The following is a 19604-nucleotide window of genomic DNA, read 5'->3' on the forward strand; positions in this document are numbered from 1 at the left end:
GGGGATCGGATTTCCCGTAGAAGAGAAATCGGCCTTGCTCTGATACCACTGTAACAGACTTGGACACTCCAAGTCAAGAATCAACCGCGACAGCACCAAATAACCACTTCAAAACAATTCACAGATCACAATAGTTTTGCACTGGCCCGGCGGAGTTCCGTGCCTAGAGATATTGGCCCCAAAGGCTGGCGCCCCTTTCGGTATTTCTTTTTATATTAATCAATCATCAAAGTACAAGAGAGCGGTTAGGGTTTCACTCTCAGACTCTGCGTCCAGATGCTCTGAGAAGTGAGGCCCTCACCACTAATTTAAAGGTTACAAGGGATGCCCAAAAGCAGAGCCCCAAAAGCTTCAAATCAAAAGCAATTGCTCTCTCTCTCACAGAGAGTCAAAACATGAAAGCAAAAGCATTCTCTCTCTTTCTCATTTAAGTAGAGAAAAAGCGAAATTTGCGTCGCTCATCATTTTCCAAATTTTTTTTTATAAATTTTAATAATCCGCCTTGGCGATTTCCGGAAATTAGGGTTTTTGGCAGAAATTAGGGTTTGCAGGAATTTTAGGGTTTCTGGCAGAAATTAGGGTTTCTGCTGTCCGCCACGTCATCACTTTGTGGCAATGCTCCTATTACAGAAGGTTTATCCGAAATTTCGCTGAGATTGCTTCACCTTTACATGCTCTTCAAAAGAAGGCAGTCATCTTTAGATGGACACAAAAAGAGATTTCAGCTTTTAATCTCTTAAAGGAAAAGATGACTTCAGATCCAGTCATTGTGTTGCCAGATCTTAGGAAGTCATTTGTGGTCGAGTGTGATGCCTGCGGTAGTAGCATTGGTGCAGTGCTAATGCAAGATGGCAGGGTAGTAGCCTATGAGAGCAGAATTTTGCAAGGGCCAGAGATGACCATGCAGGTCTATGAGAAAGAGTTACTGGCTGTGATTCATGCGCTCTTAAGTTGGAAACACTACCTGCTAGGTGCAGATTTCGTTGTCCAAACGGACCATCAGACCTTGCGATACTTCTTGACACAAACAAAGTTATCTGAGAAGCATATGCGATGGGCAAATATCTTGTCCATGTTCCATTTTCAGATTGTGCATGTGGAAGGCAAGAAGAACGTTGTGGCTGATGCCTTGTCAAGGAAGCCACAAATTTCAGCTGTGTCGATTCCTTATCATCATGAACTTGATGATATGAGAGAACAGTATGCAAATGATGAAGATTTTGCAAGGGTCTTCGAGTAGCTAATGGATGGACAACGTCATGAACACTATCTTCTTAAAGACGGGTTCATGATGATGCATGGCAGATTGTGTGTCACAAAGCCATTGCGACGCAAAGTTATGGAAGAGAGTCATGTCCCACCGTATGCAGGGCATCGTGGTATCGATGCTACAGTTAAAGCGGTTGAGACATTCTTCTACTGGCCTACATTGAGAAGAGATGTGAATGCCTTTGTGCGAGAATGCCTAATATGCCAAAAGGTCAAGTTTGACAGGCAAAAGGCACCAGGGTTATTGCAACCACTACCTATTCCAGATAAACCATGCGAAAGTATTGCTATGGATTTTATCTTTGATCTTCCGAGAACGCAGACAGGAAACGATGGTATTTGGACCATTATTTGCAGATTCAGCAAACAGGCTCATTTTATTCCTGTCAGGAAGAAGATAAAGCCAGATCAGATGGCACGCTTGTTTATGAGCAATATTTTCAAGTATCATGGCATGCCATAGTCGATTGTTAGCGACCGTGATCCACGCATGACAAGTTTGTTCTGGAGAGGCTTGTTTGAGAATATGGGCACCACGCTCAAATTCTCTTCGTCATTTCATCCTCAAACAGATGGGCAGTCAGAAGAGGCAAATTCTACTGTCCTAGATCTGCTGAAGTGTTATGTGTCAGAGCATAAAGGAAAGTGGGAGCAGTATTTGCCATTGGTGGAGTATGCATACAATAATACAGTGCATTCATCAACTGGCAAGGCACCCTTTGAGATAGTTGAAGGTGGCAAGAAAGTTCCTCCCATACTGCATACAAAGGACAAGATATTTGAAGCAGATAAGTATGTTCAGGACATGGATGAAATGTACAAGAAGGTCAAAGTGGCCTTAGAAAGGACTCAGGCAAAGCAAAAGAAAGCAGTTGATCGTCACCGTCGTGAAGTGGTATATTCACTTGGTGATTGGGTGCTTTTACGCTTTGAAAAGGCAAGGTTAAAGAAGATGAAGGGCAAGGAAAGACTGTTTCCAAAGCTCAGCATGCGTTACTATGGGCCTTTTCAAGTGTGCGACATAATCAGTGATGTTGCATATAGGCTGAAATTGCCTGACAGTTGGAAGATTCACGATGCGTTTCATGTGAGTCTTCTCAGACCCTATGTGGGTGATGTGCCAGAAGATATGCCAGCTGAAGATCAGCCGGAAGTCAAGGAACTTGACGAGATCTTGGTCCCGAAACAGATTTTGGCACACAAAGAAAGGAAAGTGAAAGGCAAGGTTGCTAGGCGTTACTTGGTAAAGTTCAGAAACTATCCACCAATGGATGCTAAGTGGATGGAAGAAGGTGAACTTGCAGAGTCACCAACTGTGTTATCACTTTACCTGGAAGCCTTCGATTTGCAACCTACCTTGACCCCTTGAGTTTCAAAGCTACATGGATTGTCAGTGTGACAATGGCTTGTGAAACAAATGATGTACATGGTATTTAAAGTGAGCTCTAATGAAATACCTGTTACATGAATGTTAGAGCTGTACAGATTGTCAGTTTGGCAATTGCTCTTATGGAATGTCCAAAAGTTTGGTTAGTGCTATAGAAGTGAGTATTTCTTGTCAGTTTGTCAAGGATACAGTGATTGCTTCTATTGAAGAGTACATGTGTAATTGCATTCTTAAACTGTCGGTTTGGGTATGCTCGAAACTGTTACGGGATCCAACGTGTACTATAAGACAGTGGCAAAATGTGCAGCTACCATTTTGTCATTGGAAAGTTAGTGACTCAAAGCAATGGCAGAGTGCAAAGCTACCACTATGTCATTGGGACAGGGTTCACACGCAGGCAATACATGAGTCGACGAGGTGTTGAATACACCAGGGTTGACAATGAGCATGTATGTGTCGTATATGTGTCGACAGGTGTTGAATACATCAGTGTTGACAGTAAGCATGTACGACATAGATGCAAACGAGGACTTTTAAGATTTCAAGAGGGGGGTATGTCACCAGCGTGTGACTACTATCTATCCTTTTTGTTGATTTCTTTCTTATTATCTATTTACTTTCACTTTTTGGAAACACCCCTCGGGAAATCTAACTGCCCTGCATTGCATAGCTAGTGTGGAACTGTCCAGAGGGAGTCCAGGCCTGAGGGCAAGAGAGCACTAAGGTTGGACAAGGACTATGGTTAGCCAAGTGGGGTCATTGTCTAGCCAAAGTGGAATCCTTTGCTACAGAGGCTACATTTCAGTTCTGGATGTGGCCGCAGTGTACAAAGAGGGTCGGATGACCTAGAAAGATACAATGGCAGCATCTCCTAAAATTTAGGGAACTGCTATTTTGGGACCTGAAAATGTGTTGACGTCATTACCTCCGGAATGACAAGGGGAACATTTTCTTACTCTGTCGTGAAGTCAACTGGGCAACCGGTTGGGATATTTTTAGACGGCAACCCCGAAACGGGAAAATGCTTATAAATGTGCCAAGTGGCACATTCTGGTGCACTTGCCTCATGCAACAAGAAGTGGCGCTGAATTTAGGAGTGGGAGAGCCTCATTTTCAGTTTTTGTCACAGGTTAAGAGCTATGGAGTGCTTGCTTTCCCTCTTATGCACAGTGCGGTGCCAAGAGTGATGCCCTGCACGCTACGCACTGCCCTCTCTCTCCCCTTTGGCAGTATGTTATGCCCCTCTAGTGGGCTCTTCATTTGACCAATGTACAGTTGTGTGGGTTCATGCGCGATTGCCGAGGCAAGAGCCTCTTGCACAGGTACTGGATTAGCTAGCGGCTAATTCCCCCGCAGGTACAGGTGAATTCGGAGAGGTTTCACGCCAGAAATCTCGTCCGATTCAAAGGGCAAGTAGCCCTACAGGTGCGGGAGCTCGAGGACTTGCTACGGATGTGACCGGCACGCGAAACGGAGCCCGAAACAGTGAATTACAGCCTGCTGTGTATTTTTGCAGGTTTAGGGTGTTGGCCCTAAACAGACCCTAATACCCCCAGGAGGTTCGGGGACGCAAGGGGACCGCTGTACAGGTGATCTGGCGCATTTTCAGGGCTGAAAACAGAGAATTCAGCGTGCCGCAGATTCTCGCCAGGTTTTGCAAAGTGCCCGTATGCGTCGGGAAAATCATTCAATGTGTGGGAATACTGACTGTGAAGGGTCCTAGTACAGTTATGTTGCCGAAATCAGGCCGGAACAGTTGAAATTCAGCCAAGTTTGTGCGGGGCAGCTTGTAGGGATCCACAACATTTATTCCCTCTTTTAAAGAACAAAGAAATACCGAAAGGGGCGCCTAAATTAGGGGCCAATCTGGTGTCGGTCTTCTCATACAGGTGCATTCTAGCATCTGTATCCCATTCCCCTCTCTTGTGTCACTAAAGCGCAGGTTAAATAGACGACTAATAATGGGTGAAAGCTAAATCAAGGTTTAAAGTAAAGTCTACCGCCCTTTTTGGATTGAACAGGCCGGTTTCACTTCTTTCTAGCTTGACAAATAAATTGCCAAAACTTGGTAGGAAAACATGAGACTTTAGTGTCCCAGGACACTTGAGTGTCCAATTACAGGACTAGTGTTAAAACTAGCAGAGCGGGATTAGAGGGTTAGGCGTTAAGAAACCTAACTCTCCGAACTTACTGAAGATGGCTGGGGGCCTAAACCCTTAAAATAAGAAACAAACTTAACTTGCACACGTGGCCAGTTGTATAGACTAAGCGCGAATTGCGGAAGCTGCTGGCACAGTAGCTAAACAGATTTCCACGATTTACGAAACAGCTCTCTGGGCGCTAGCTTTTGGAGCCAGAGCTTTTCATTGGCAGTTGCTTTTGGGCCACGTGCCATATGTAAAATGTTTATAAGAAGAGCCAAGGCCTCTTCACTGGTAGATTAGCTAGGGAGCATTGTAGAGAGAGTACCCTCGAACATTGTACCTTGTGGAGCATGAATAAGAAAGAGGTACTGAAAGGGGTGCTAGTCTTTGGGGCCAGTGCATCTGGAAGTGGAACTCCGCCGCTTTGTGTGGACTCTTTTTCTCTCTCTCTTTTTCTATTCAAGTTCAGTTAGTTGTTTGCAGTTTTCTCATGTGTGTTGTTGTAGATTTCTTGCTTGGAGTGTCCAAGCTTGGTAACAATGGTATCAGAGTGTAGACGATTCTTCTTTCACGAAGGATCATATCTTTTCTCCTGCAGTACACATGGATTCTCATAGTGAATCTGGTAGAGAGGAAACCGCTCCACCGACTACCCGACTTAAAGAAGAGGAAGAGGAATCGGGGGGAGACCACCCACCAGGATATCTCAATACTGTGGAGTACCGTTGACATTTGTGCTAAAAGGATGATCAAGTACTCTAAGGACCCAAAGTACGCAAAGTATCTGGAGAACCATTCGCTAGATGAGGTTCATGCATGATGGCGAGAGGCTGTCCATTCACCTCTGAAGTCGGCAATGAAGAAGAAAGCAAAGTTGAGTGTAGAAAAGCAGAAACTTTACTCGCAAGAAGAGTTTGAGGATGCTCTTCAGTAGAAGGTCAACAAATTGATGAAGACTACAATGCCATCTCGCAAGAAATGTCATTCAAAGGATTATGCCGGCTAGTTAGGTTGGAAATCCACGTTCGAGAGAGCTAGAAAACCCTCTCGTAGATCTGTGCAACCCTCTTTGATCTAGAGAACGTTCTGCTCTTGTAAGCTATGACGTGGCCCTCGTGCATTAAGAACGCTCCCAAATTGCTACCACAAGCATCACAATAACTGGTAAAATCCAAGCAGAACCAGTTGTCAACTTTTTGTTTAGTGTATTGAATGCTCCTATTTCTGAGGGTCCCCACGTGAACGGAACACTTTCTGAGTCAGGGTATGCAGTGGGGAAGCAATCTCTGCAAATTTTCGAATGAATTGCGTGTTGTAAGAACAGAAACCCAAAAAGCTTCAAACTTCATGCACATTCATTAGTTCTGGCCAAATCCCGAATGGTCTCTATCTTGCCAGGACCCATCTGTACACTTGTTGTTTTGAGATGATGTGTCCCAAAAAGTGTATCTCTTGCAAGAAAAACTCACTCTTTTTTCCGGTTGGCCACCTATCTTTGCCGCCGCAGTGCCTCAAAACCCTTTCGAAGCAAAGCTATTGAGTTACATTTTCCAAGTTATTCCAATGCTTTTGATGTTTTTTTTTCTAGATTGTTTTGAATTTTGGACTAAACGAGCCATTTTCTGTTATTCTGCAGGAGGTGCTAGTTAGACAATCATTAAGGCCAGGAACGCGTGTGACAGTTGCTATGGGCCAGTCCAAAGCTGATGGTAGCATTCAAGCAATGTTATAAGATTAAATTGGCATGCTTGTTGTTAAGGTGCATGAGAGTTATCTATGTTGGTACTGCTTGGCTGACTGAATATCCCAAGACTTTTAAAATTTGCCACAGGAATGGTGCAACAAACTTCAATGTTGCATATGTAGCTACACATTTTAAGATTTTGTTGTAGGGGATGTGCTACAGGTTGTTGACCGTGAGGCAGCTCGGAAGGCAGGCTTTTATTGGGGCTACACTGTACGCTATGCAAATTGCTTAAGTGCGGTTTTTGATGAGTGCCCCTTTGAGGTTAATTTCAATGGAACTTACATTGTTGCTTGAATTTCAAGAAAAATTGTCTTCCTTATTGAGTGTTTGTGAAGTGTTCAGGGAAAATATGATTTTTTAATTGGAACCTCAGAACATGGGGAGAAAATAAGGTCCACTGATCTTGTTATACCGAAATGCAAGTAAGTTTGGAGGCCTTTGTCCTCTCACTTTAATCTGATGTCCAAGTTGGATGTATTGAAGAAAGATAATTTTGTTGCTTCTCAGACACTTACTGGTTGCGTTTGGTGGCCTAAGTGGCCTTGAAGAAAGTTTAGAGCTTGACAGGAAACTGAAGGTATGCATTCAAGAGTTCGCAAGTAGGTCTTTATATAAGTGAATTTGCAAGTAGTTCATTAATCAATTGATTTGAGACACTATACAAATAACATCTATTGAAAACTGTATTGTTTAGTAGCAAATGAAGTGATTTAATTTTTATTTTTTTTGTGAGTGTTTCATCCCCTCTTATAATTCGTGAGTTTAAACTATTCTTAACTTATGAAGGTATATCTATTGAAAAGCGTATTCTAAAAGTGATGGTGGGTGGTTCTTTATACTGACCATCTGATACTAGAGCAATCTTTGTGAGAGGCATGGTTTAAACTTTTAGCTTAAGAAGTTAAATGTATGAATTGTATTTGCACATTTGCTACTTATTCACCAAAAGTGTTTCTTTGTTTCTGGTGTTTTTGTTTCGGTTTTATTTGGCATGGAGGTCAGGGGATTTTAGCTTTTCAACATTGAATATTTATGTATGTCTGTTGGCATTTCATGAGACATCAAACTTCTAGATGTGTACTTTGGTGTGAAGTTTGAGGACCCTTGGATGAAGGCATAGTCGGTCTTAGGCATAGCCTAGTCCTTCAACAGCCCATTGAGCCTCTTCTCGGCCATTCCCTTGCCGCATCAAGTGCTCCCATTGTTGTCCATCATTGGCTCCATCATCATTTGCGTTTCTAGCCTTGCTTAACGCGTCAAATCTACTGCGTTTTTGCAGCTAGATCTGCGTTTTTTCATCCAGTCTTTAGCCCTTCATTCCTCACATAGGGAGCTCAAATGAGTCCTAGATCTACCCCTTGGTGGCCATCAACAACCCCTCATCGAGACGGATCCAAAGGTGCATCAAATCAGCCACGGAGGTGCTTCATTTTGAAGAGTTACCGCGGCGACATTCCCTATTCGAGTCAGGAGAGTTTGCATTCAAGGTATTGCATGTGTATACATTCCATTTATGCAATCAAAAGCAAATACCACATTTACAGCTGTCACAAACTGCTGACGTGTTAAGACACTAAAGAACGGAGCCAACTTGCAGATCCCGACCGAGGAGCCTAAACCCTAAGTGAAGAAGCAATTCCGGGCTGGCCACCCTTTGCATAGCATTTAGATTGCATTGTTCGGCCGCCCACTTCTGGGCCGGTCGCCTTACCTTTTGTCCAGGTGCCCTACACACGGTATTTTATGCTGGGTCATGGGAGCATCTTTGGTACTGTCCGACACCTGAAGAATTGGCCGATGGATGAGATTCACTCGAGATGGTGTGAGGCCATTGATTCTCCTCTCCGGTCGAGAAGGCGGCTGAGAGACAAGCGGAGCGTAGAAAAGTGGAAACTGTACTCGCAAAAAGAGCTAGACAGAGCTCTGAACAGATAAACCAGATAATGAAAGGCTTGAAGCACTCTCGGAACAAGAGGAAATCGATGGATTTCCCTTGTTATTTCAACCGGGAGTCGACTTTCGAGGTGGCAAGCAGTGTTAAGTATGGAGCCCGATTCACCCCTTGTAACTTTTAGTCTTAAAAATGCACACTTGTAAGGCCCCCATTGTGAGGAGAAGCCATCGTGCGTAAGAAAAATCACTCGCGGGAAAACAAAAAATTCACGCTCAGTCTCTCCGTTGGAATATTTCTTTTTGCCGGAATATTATGGCTTGGCGGCGGCGGCCGAAAAGTCGTCGAAAAACAGCCGGTTGGCAAGTGGCAGGTAGTCAATGGCCGGTGGCCGATTTCAAGGGCAGGCTTGTCTTCTCAAGGGCGGCCACATATGGGCGCATTGGAGAGTTCAACTTGGACTTGTCTACACAAGGGCGACTACACACGACTGCCTCTCATGAGAGAGGGCAGTCCTTTTGGCCTATAAAAGGAGGCCTCTTCTACACATAAAAGGCATTGTGGTGCATTGTGAAGTTGAAGCAACAAGGTGAGTGTGAGCTGGTGAGGAGAAGCAAGGCGGGAGCTCTATTAAGGGTAGTATAATCCCTTTGTAACCTACTTTTAGTTTGAATTACTAAAGCCATTGAGTGGGTGCTTTCTTGTGGATGTAGCCCACATTAGGTAAACCACGTATATCGTGTATGCTCTCTCTCTCTCTCTCTCTCTCTCTCTCTCTCTCTCTCTCTCTCTCTCTTTCTCTCCTCTATAATCTCTCTTGTGTGAAAAATTATCTCTCTCCATTAAGTAAGCTACTCTAATATCTACTTAGCTACATCCTATTTCCTAACAAGCAGATCCAAGAAGCGTGCTCGTTCGAGGATGACTCATATTTTTCTTGGTCTTCAGAGAGTTCTAACAGTTCGTCGTCCTCTAGTTCCAGAGAGGATGAGAAAAGGCGGAAGAAGCGGAGAAAAAACAAGAAAAGCAAGAAAAGTTGATTTGTAAAAAAAAGTCGACGGCATGGGAGGCCATCTAGCACTTCAGAGGAGGAGAGCTCGTCCTCTTCTGACAGTGAGCAAATGAGGACCAAGGAGCTCAAGGAAGGGGCTCAGGCCGTCAAGTAACACGTTTCTGTAACAAACTTGGACACCCCAAGTCAAGATTCTACCGCGACAGAGATTCAGTTTAAAATAGTTCACAAAAGACGACACGACTCGACGTAGTTCCGTGCCCAGAGGTATTGGCCCCAAAGACTGGCGCCCTTTTCTGTAATTCTTTTTATATTAATCTTGGTGCAAAGTACAAGGGAGCCTGCTAGGACTCACACTCAGACTCTGCGTCCAGATGCTTTGAGTAATGAGGGCCCAACAGACATATTTATTGTTACAAGGGATGCCCAAAAGCAGAGCCCAAAAATCTCAAACTCAAAAGCTCTTAAATTGAAAAGCTACTGTAATCCAAAAGCTTTGAAAAAATTAAAGCATAGTGTCCAAAAGCTGGCCAACATAATTTCCGGAATTCCGTACAGCTTATCAGCGCAAAAAGCAGAGCGTCCGTATTGTTGTCCGTACAGCCTGCCACATGAGCATGTCAACGCGTTTTGCAGTGGATTTTCCGTTGGCTGCCACGTCAGCTTGTCGGTGCATTTAAGGTAGCAAGGTGTGTGAGTGTATGTCCGGGGGCCAACCACGTCACCAGTTTGTGACATACTCCCCTCTTGAAAGAATTATAATCGCCCTCGATTACACCTGCAAAACAGACAGAGGGCATAAATTGTCTTAGTAGACATTGATTGTTAGTACCGACGCACTAGACACCTGTACCAAATCGACAGTCACATCATTGGACATCACTTGACATCACATGACAAATCACATTCAAATTCATTCCAAATCTCAGACCATGATTAATCGGCAACGTATTTAGTAATCGCATCTAGATCTAGCGGGACCTCACAGATGCCCGATTAACTAATCCTTATTGCAATCATGTCTATAGAAATTTATGAGACCGAAATGTTGCATTCATTTCGTCTTTTAGTTCTTGCACTCAAACAAGTCAAGTACAAATCAATCAGTATTATTTTCGGGAATTCAAGTTCATAAAGTCATTCAACAGAATACTGTCAGCCCAACAATGTCCCTGAAACCCAAAGGGACATCAATGACTCTATATCAAAATCGGAGTAATCTGTTGACAAAGGAGCATAGTGACCCCTCTCTTGTGCAAGCCCGCTGTCACCAGCCAGTGGCAATTTCATTTTTGTTTATTTTCTCTTTCTTTGGGGAATTTCGTTTGTTTTATCTTTTGGAAACACCCCTCTGGAAATCTAACTGCCCTGCATTGCATAGCCAGTGTGGAACTGTTCAGAGAGAGTCTAGGCATGAGGGCTAAAGAGCACTAAGGTTGGACAAGGACTATGGTTAGCCAAAGTGGGGCCATTGGCGAGCCAAAGCGGAATCCTTTGCTACATAGGCTACATTTCAGTTCTGGGTGTGGCTGCAGTGTACAAAGAGGGTCAGATGACCTAGAAGAATGTAATGGCAGAAACTCCTAAATTCTAGGGACTGCTATTTTTGGACGGCAAAATGTCTTCGCGTCATTACGTGTAGCTTGACATGGGGATCATTTTGTTACTCTGTGGCCAAGTCAAGAGAGGCTGCAAGTGAGATATTTTTAGACTCGAGGGTCTAAAGCAGGAAAATGCACAAATGAGTGACACTTGGCACTATGAGGCCAGTTTACTACTTAAAGAGAAGGCAAAAACGTGATTTTCAGCTGTGAGCTCGCTTTTGAGTGCTGTCACAGGTGGGAGAGCTTCAATGGAGTGCTGGCTTACCCTCTATGTACAGTGAGGTGCAGGATGTCATGACCTGCACACCTCTCACTGCTCTCTCTCTCCCCTATTCTTTATGGTTATGCCCCTCTAGTGGGCTTTTCATTTGACCAATATACAGTTATTCTGCCGAAATCGGGCCAGAACAGTTGAAATTCAGCCAAGGTTGTGCGGGGCAGCTTGTAGGGAACCACAGCTTTTATTCCCTCTTTTAAAGAATAAAGAAATACCGAAAGGGGCGCCTATTTAGGGGCCAATATGGTGTCTGACTCGCATACAGATGCATTCTAGCATCTGTATCCCATTCCCCTCTCTTGTGTCATTATAGCACAGGTAGAATAGACGACTAATAATGGGTGAAAGCTAAATCAAGGTTTGAAGTAAAGTCTACCGCCCTTTTTGGATTGAACAGGCTGGTTACACCCGCTGCACTGGATTCACCTATGCTGAAATCGGGGCTCTATCGGAGTAGACTATGCTAAACCGAATGCTTCAAGGTAAAGTTCCAAAATCTGAGAAGTATCTGCTAGGTCCTCCATCCACTTCGCATCCAATGCAGGATAGTTTTTGAATTTAACCAAGAACCGCCTAATCGCTTTACCTTTAATCTTTCTATCGTTGTGTGCCAATATTTGTTCTGGAACGAGTATCTCCTCACTTTCCTCCACTTCGGGTTGCTCATTTGGCTCCCCATCATCGGGCACATCGCCTTTAAAAGGCTTCAAGAGACTCACATGAAAAGCATTGTGAATCTTCCAAGTATCGGGCAGCTTTAGTCTAAAGGAGACATCATTTATCTTTTCTTTTATCTAGAAAGGGCCATAATACCTCATGCCAAGCTTTGGAAAAAGCCGCTCCTTTCCTTTTCGTTTCTTAGGCGTGCCTTCTCAAAACGTAAGAGAACCCAATCGATCTCCTTTAATTTCAAATCGCGACGATGTCGATCTGCTGCCTTCTTTTGTCTTTCTTGAGATTTCTCTAAAGCTTTCCGGACCATGACAAAAGCGGTGTCCACGTCCCGCGTGTACTGGTCGGCTTCAAAAATCTTATCCTCGGTTTGGGGAATGTTCTAATCTACCAATTGATTCCCTTTTTCCTTTCTTTCCTTGTGCCCTGGGACTTGCGGGTAGCGTCTTTTGCTTCCCTGTCCATTGGCACGTCAGAGTCAATCATCGAAACCCTCAGACGCACTATCATCTGATTCCTCTTTCTCTAGAATCCTTTGATGAACTTGCATCTGGTTTCCTTAGTTCGTCGGAACCCTATGATTCGCCATAATCCTGTGATGAGCTATCATGTGGTTCCCTTGATTCATTCTCTTCACTGGAAGACTCTTGCCTTTTTGATACTATCCCGTCCATCGCATAAGTCAATGAGCCGGCATGCATTCCAAATCGTTGCTTAGTCATGTCTTATGGAGTCGGACTTCTGGTTTAAAGCATAGTCTTGAATCTCTTTAGAAAATCATAGCAAAAACACTCAATTTGGTCTTTCAAAAGAATCTACGACAAGTATCCCAAAATCTCTGGCAGTAGCCATCCAATGTATCTTTCTTAGTCATTTTCAAGATGATGACATCTCTTGCATATTCATCGTTCTTTTCAAGTAAGATGCCGCCTTTCGCTCCTTGGAATGTTTTGAGAACCACGCTCTAGAGAAGGCAACGTCAAAGTGTTGTTCAACTCAAGGGCTTGATGGGTGTCCTGGCTTGACTCCCTTCCTTGAACTCCTTGGTTTTCTTGTTGATCTGGTCATTGTCAAAATTGGACGACCTCCCCTCCTTTAAACGGCTAGATAGCCTTCCATGCCTTCTAGACTTGTTTCAAAAATCGTCTTCAAAAGAATCTTGTCTTAGGTGCTTAGAAATTTAAGAAGCTTCTTAGCATCCTCGAACACTTCAAATGGCGTCTTTCTCGTGTGTTGTTGTAGGCAAACTCCACGAAGGGCAAATACTTTTCTCATTTAGTCTTCTTCGGAGAAACAGTCAGCCTCTATTGCAGAAAAATCTTGTCATTTCTTTTCGAGGTCAAACATATTCGACCTTCAATTATCATTCAGTTCTCTCAAGAAAAATCGAGTAAAGAAACTGAATTCATGAAGTACAATCTCTTTGCCCTTCATTTGTAAAAGTCGCTTTCTTAGCACGATAGTCAACCACGGCGTTGTTCTTGTGGTACCAAGGGATTTCGAGGATGGTGTAACAAACTTGGACACCCCAAGTCAAGATTCTACCGCGACACAACAGAGATTCACTTCAAAACAATTCACAATTCACACTTGAGTCGACACGGCCCGGCGTAGTTCCGTGCCAAGAGGTATTGGCCCCAAAGACTGGCGCCTGGGTATTTCTTTTTGTATTAATCTGTGTTCAAAGTACAAGAGAGTGGGTAGGTGCTCACTCTCAGACTCTGCGTCCAGATGCTCTGAGGAGTGAGGCCTTGCCCACTTATTTATTGGTACAAGGGATGCCCAAAAGCAGAGTCCCAAAAGCATTCAATTTGAAAAATTTCCAAAAATAAAGCAACTGGCCCAAAAGCTGCCCCAAAAACATCTCAGCTTAGATTTCAGTCAACGCAAAAGCAAGAATTCCGTACTGCTGTCCGTACGCCTGCCACGCCAGCATGTCAACGGATTTTGCGGCGCAAATTCACGGACTTTCGTACGGATGCCACGTCAGCAGTAGTCAGGGGGGTTTCCGTACTGTCTACCACTTGTTAGCCTCGTCCATGTGTGTGTGTGTGTATCTGGGGCAGTGTCACGTCACCCATTTGTGACAGACGACACAACCTTCCTAAGGGCATTACGTAGAAGTCCTCGTGCCCTAAGTACCCCTGACATTGCAAACGAAGTTTGCCAATGATCGGCGTAATGGCAACATCCCATCCGGGTGCCGCTAGAAGTGCCTCCGCCTATGGCCTCAGCCTTTCAGGCATAATTCCAAATCGAGCCGCCAATTCAAGAAGTTGGCCTTGGCTCTCTATCAAAGAAAATGACGGCTTCCTGATCTTTCACTTTGCCCCAAGGGCGGCAAAGTTTTGTGCTTTTCGTTCATCTGATTCGGTTCGGGCCCCAGGCAATGTGGTACCAGTTCTGCTGTCATTTGTTCTTTTCTTCCACAATCGGCTGCTGCTCTGTAACTCTCAAATTTATGTTCTTTGGTTCATCTTCTTTTCAAGAGTTCTTACCCATCTCTTTCTGCGAGTACAAGTTCTGCTTTTCTGCATTCGTCTGTCCTTTTGGCTTTCATCCTGACTTAAAAGGAGGAAGCAATGGCTACATGCCATCTCGAATAAATCTTATCAATCGGGTATTTCTTCAGGTGTCTCGCCAATCTCATGTCCCTGGAGTACTTAATCAATCTGTTCACTCGTATGCCAATCTGTAGTTGATGTTTGTACTCCATTCTGGCAAACTTGTATGATTTTTTTTTTTGTGCCCAAATCTTCATTCTTTTCTTCAGTTTCCGTGCCCGATTTTCAACTTTTCTTTGCCTTCCCACTGAGAGGGGTCATTTCTATCAGATTCTTCACGAGAACCCATGTGTAATCTGGGATTCTTTATGGCTTTATGTCCTATAAGACAAAGCGATGAAGACGGGAGTGCGCCCGATGCGCGATGTATGAAGGGTGGGAGTGGCTAATAAGTCCGGGGTCGCCGCACGAAGATTCTTTCCCAAAAATTGTGCACGTTGCAAAAAGGATCGGATCCTTCGTAGAAGAATCTTTCTATGCTCTGATACCACTGTAACAAACTTGGACACCCCAAATCAAGATTCTACCGCGACACAACAGAGATTCACCTTAAAATAGTTCACAAAAGACGACACGGTCCGCCGGCGTAGTTCCGTGCCCAGAGGTACTGGGCCCAAAGACTGGCACCCCTTTCGGTATTTCTTTCTATATTAACCTTGTTGCAAAGTACAAGGGAGTCTTCCGGGACTCACACTCAGACTGTGTGTCCAGATGCTCTGAGTAATGAGGGCCCAACATACATATTTATTGTTACAAGGGATGCCCAAAAGCAGAGCCCCAAAATCTCAAACTCAAAAGCTCTTAAACTTAAAAGCAACTGTAATCCAAAAGCTTCTCAAAAATTAAAGCATAGTGCCCAAAAGCTGGCAAGCGTAATTTTTGAAATTTTGTACAGCCTATCAGCGCAAAAAGCAGAGCATCTGTAGTGTTGTCCGTACAGCCTGCCACGTCAGCATATCAGCACATTTTGCGGCGGATTTTCCGTTGGCTGACACGTCAGCTTGTCGGCGCATTTTAGGCAGCAGGGGGTGTGAGTGTATGTCTGGGGGCCAGCCACGTCACCAGTTTGTGACAGTTTCAGACGTCCTCAAGCTGTCAGGACACCCATTGAGCCCTTGAGTTTATACAGCAGTTTGAAGTCGTCTTCTGGAGGTTGGTTCACGAAACACTCCAAGGTGCGAAGGGCAGCATCTTACTTGAAAGGAAGTGCACAAACATGATGGTCTACTATGTTGTTACGCAGAGAAGCACCTGCGACATGGGTAAAATTCAAGAAAATTTTCATGTCAACTTGTATATCAGACGAATATGAAAGAGATGTCTCTACTGCCAGAGGTTTTGGTATACTTATTTGCCAATGTCTTGGTTTTCGAAGATTACCTTGAGAGACCAGATTGAGCGGTTTTGCTGTGGATTGCTAAAAGAGATTCGAGAGTATAGTCTAGAACAGAAGTATGACTCTATTTAGAGACATGTGGGACATGCTAAGCAAGGATTTGGAATGCATGCTGGCTCATTGACTTATCCTACAGACAGGATAGTATTCACCTCAAGAGGGCAAGAGTCTTCTAGTGAAGAGAATGCATGAGGGGAACCAGATGTAAGATCATCAAAGGATTGCGGAGAAGAAAGGGGATCAGATGATAGTGCGTCTGAGGGTTGTGACGGTTGAGACTGACGTGCCAATGGACAGGGGAGGCTAGCAAGGCTACCGACAGGTCCCAGGGCACAAGGAAAGAAAGGAAAGAGAATCAGCTGATAGATTTGAGAATTCCCCAGATCCAGATTGAGGTGCCAAGGACAAGGAGGCAAGAAGGGCTACCGTAGGTCAAAGGGCATGAGAAAAGAACAGAAAGGTAAAGCTAGGTCCACCGTGTTTTGTTGTCACACAATAGGTCACATGAAAAAGGATTGTCCTAAGAAAGAATCTAAAAATGAACCCGCTATTGCTTAAACTCTTTCTTCTTTATCCTGAAAAACTTGACCTTAATTCCTTTCACGTTAAGACTGGTTTGCAAGTGTCTTCCTATCTGGACTTGAAATAGGGTTACAGCTACCCCTCAAAAAGGTTTACATGTGGGCTGATCTGTGTTATGCTGGGTTGAGCAAGCTGGTGCAAACCCTGAGCGTTTTTAAACAAAATCCATCCGCTGCACAATGATGGTGCTTCCATGCATCTACTGTTTGACTCCTAAACATGATTTTGCTGAAACAAGGAGAAGACACTTCTTGGGTTTCGCAATTTGAACTGCTTGGCGTAATATGCTTTGTTGTTTTTTGCATTACTTTTGCAATGCTTACAATCTGTTTGGTTCCTCATCATGCTGCGTTTGTTTGTAAAGAGTCCGGAGTGCAGTTCATGGTTTTCCCTCAGAGACACGTACACTGATGTTGTGTTTGGGGTATTTTCTTTCCTAGGCTCTTAGTGCTAACCATAGCAATAAAACTGACCTTAAGAGACAGATGCATAAGATGGTATTGAGGTTTTATCCTTGCTAAATGGCTCGTAATTGGCTTGGTTATGGTGCTCGGAACTTTGACTCATTTCTAGGTTGCAACTGGACTTTCTGCCTTTGTTGACAGAAAATGTCAGGACTCTCATAAAGTGGTCGTTAGCGAGCTACTTCAAGATTACAGTTTGATGCTATTTTAGGTGTTTCATTCAAAAGGCATGGGATTTTTCTGTGTCTTGTGTGTTTGAATGTTGTAAACCGTTGTCTTATGTATTTCGTCTTAGTGTAAGCCTAGAGGAGCATCTTTTCTTTACGAAGAACATGCAAGATGAAATGAGCAATTGCTGTGCTTTTAGCTCTGGAGTATTCTGATGTTTGATTTTGGAGGCCTGATATTTTTTTTGCCTACAGAACCGCGCTATTACAAGTGTCTTTCATCGGTATCTCAATACTTGCCCAGAACAAGGAAGCAGAACTATCAGGACTGAGGTATTAAGAAGTAATGTAGTTTAGCTTTTCGGTAATGATAATCCTTGGATGTGCTAGCCTTTTTCAGTTATAGTTTTTTTAATGAGCATTACAAATTTTTAGAAATGAAGGCATTGATGCAGAGCCAACTAGGCTCAATGAATTTGAGTGCGCAAGGATACCTTTTGTTATGTTTTGGGAATCAATTTATAAGACCTTTTTATGAATCTGATCAATTCTGAAGGATTAGATAACCTCTATGCTCTCTTGGTGAAGGCTTAGCCTGGGAGCAGTTGTGTCCTTGTATAGAGAGAGCCCTTTAGCCACTGATCTTTAGTATATTTGTTGTTTCCTTAGTATGTTTGATTTCCATTTAACTGGTCGAAGCTGTTATCACGTGGCCGCCTTGTATTCATAATCTTGCATAATGTACACTGTTTATACAGGAAGCAATCTTGATCTCTCTTCAGTTTCTTCAAGCAGCTGTCCAAGAGGCTTTACACACAGTCTAAGACATGGTTCTTGTAAGATTCACAAAGGACAAGGTATTTGGTTGCATTTGCACTTCTCTTATAACTAGTTTTCAAACCCCAAACACCCCTCCCCGCCCCCACCCACACACCCACTCACCCACCCATTCAAAAAAAAAAAGGGAAAGAAGTTACAAGATTCCCCAAAATACCCAGTTTTGTTTATTCTTTTTGACAACAGAGATCTTTCTTTAAGTGTCTCTATAAAACAATTTCACCGATGAGTTCAGAGATAAAGACATTTGTGTTTACAAATAATGAATTATTTTCTCTCGAGCGAACAATAGCATCTAAAATCCTGGCTCTATCATCTTTTATTGATGGAGAGCCAATCTTTCTATGAAGAGTTCCAAAGAAAAAGAAGTCTTTGGAGATGTTAGATTAACAAGGGGTATTTTGGGAATCCTGGGAAAAATGTAAGAGCAAGTTGGGAAATTTTGGGAAAATTTGAGGGGTATTTCTCAAATTTCTACAAATTTCAGGGATATTTTGGTCCCCCCGCCCCCCCCAGACCCCACCCACCCAAAGAAAAAACAACAAACTCAAAAAGAAAAACCCAAAATGTGTATTATACACCAAGGAAGTCTTTCATTTTGTTAATTGCTTATGAGGGCTTGATGCCTTTTGTGTGTCTTTACTGTAGATGTGTACCTGCTGGATGTATTCTACAAATGAAAGCAGTGTCAGCTTCTCGCTTTTGATGTTCGAAATGAACGATAAGCTTCTGTGCAAGCAAGCAGTAAGTAAGACCAGAGGACCCTTTTCTTGGGGTTGGCTTGGATCACAATATTCTATAGGAGTTAATGTTCTCACCAAATTTTAGACCTAGAGCGAGTCTATGTTGTGGCTTGGAATTCTTGATCACATTCGTTCTTCTCAGCTTCACGGACTTTGGATTCACAGTGTTGAGTGTAAGTCTCAGCTCCTTTTTGCAACACAAGGTTCAAAGTATCCCTGTGTAAATGGCTAGTTTGTTACAGTGATATGTTACTGCCTTGTTTTTTTAAAGATTATATATTTTTTCTACATTTGTTTGGTTGAATTAAAGTCAAATGCAGTTTAGGTTGTTAATGTTTTCAATTAACCATCGTTTAAAACATGGAGTTGATTAGTGATTAGCTTGGTTGCAAGAATATCCATTAGATGCATACCTCCATCAACTCATGCTTGCATGTTACTCCTTGTTAATTGGTGATCTCTGGTTTGCAATCGCTGTGAAGCGTATTTATATTGCAGTTATGCTTCAACCTGTTATACGAACCTTTATTGTTTTGCCAAATGATTTTCAGCCAAGAACTAGATTTCTTTTGCACAAAAAATCTAAAAAACAAACTAATGTCAGTGGAAAAGTCGCCAACTTCTGAATAGGTTAGTAACATTTATGACTGTTGGATTTGACTCTCCATAGTATATGCTTGGGTTTTAAATCTCTGCATCAAGATTTGTAGACAATGTGCTACAAAAAGGCTTGACCTTAAAGATCTATCCAACGAGGAGAGTTGAACTCAAGACCTGTTATTCAAGAGGGAAATGGCATAACAAATCTACCACACTCGGGTGATAGAAAGGTTATAACATTTTCCTTG

The 19604-nt window shown here is 43.2% G+C and overlaps 1 protein-coding gene across 5 annotated transcripts in view; it reads left to right on the forward strand.

Annotated features, from left to right (window-relative positions):
• LOC147439836 (methyltransferase C9orf114 protein) overlaps window positions 1-19044 on the forward strand; it is a 41963-nt gene extending 22919 nt beyond the window's left edge. Inside the window, exons 6-12 of one of the 5 annotated variants that reach the window (XM_086485578.1) lie at window positions 6437-6509; window positions 6693-6808; window positions 6890-6969; window positions 7055-7124; window positions 17432-17509; window positions 17935-18033; window positions 18662-19044. In XM_086485578.1, the coding sequence (XP_086341704.1) occupies window positions 6437-6509; window positions 6693-6808; window positions 6890-6969; window positions 7055-7124; window positions 17432-17509; window positions 17935-18000 (483 nt within the window). In that variant the 3' untranslated portion in view covers window positions 18001-18033; window positions 18662-19044. Of the gene's footprint in view, window positions 1-6436; window positions 6560-6692; window positions 6809-6882; window positions 6970-7054; window positions 7125-17431; window positions 17510-17934; window positions 18034-18661 lie in introns of those variants that run through there. The other 4 variants (XR_015184649.1, XR_015184650.1, XR_015184651.1 and 1 more) reach the window with 4 other exon arrangements.
• Window positions 19045-19604: the final 560 nt, after the last annotated feature.

Source organism: Adiantum capillus-veneris, chromosome 16, assembly GCF_014529385.1.
Source record: "Adiantum capillus-veneris isolate H3 chromosome 16, ASM1452938v2, whole genome shotgun sequence".
In the NCBI taxonomy this organism is placed as follows: Eukaryota; Viridiplantae; Streptophyta; class Polypodiopsida; order Polypodiales; family Pteridaceae; genus Adiantum; species Adiantum capillus-veneris.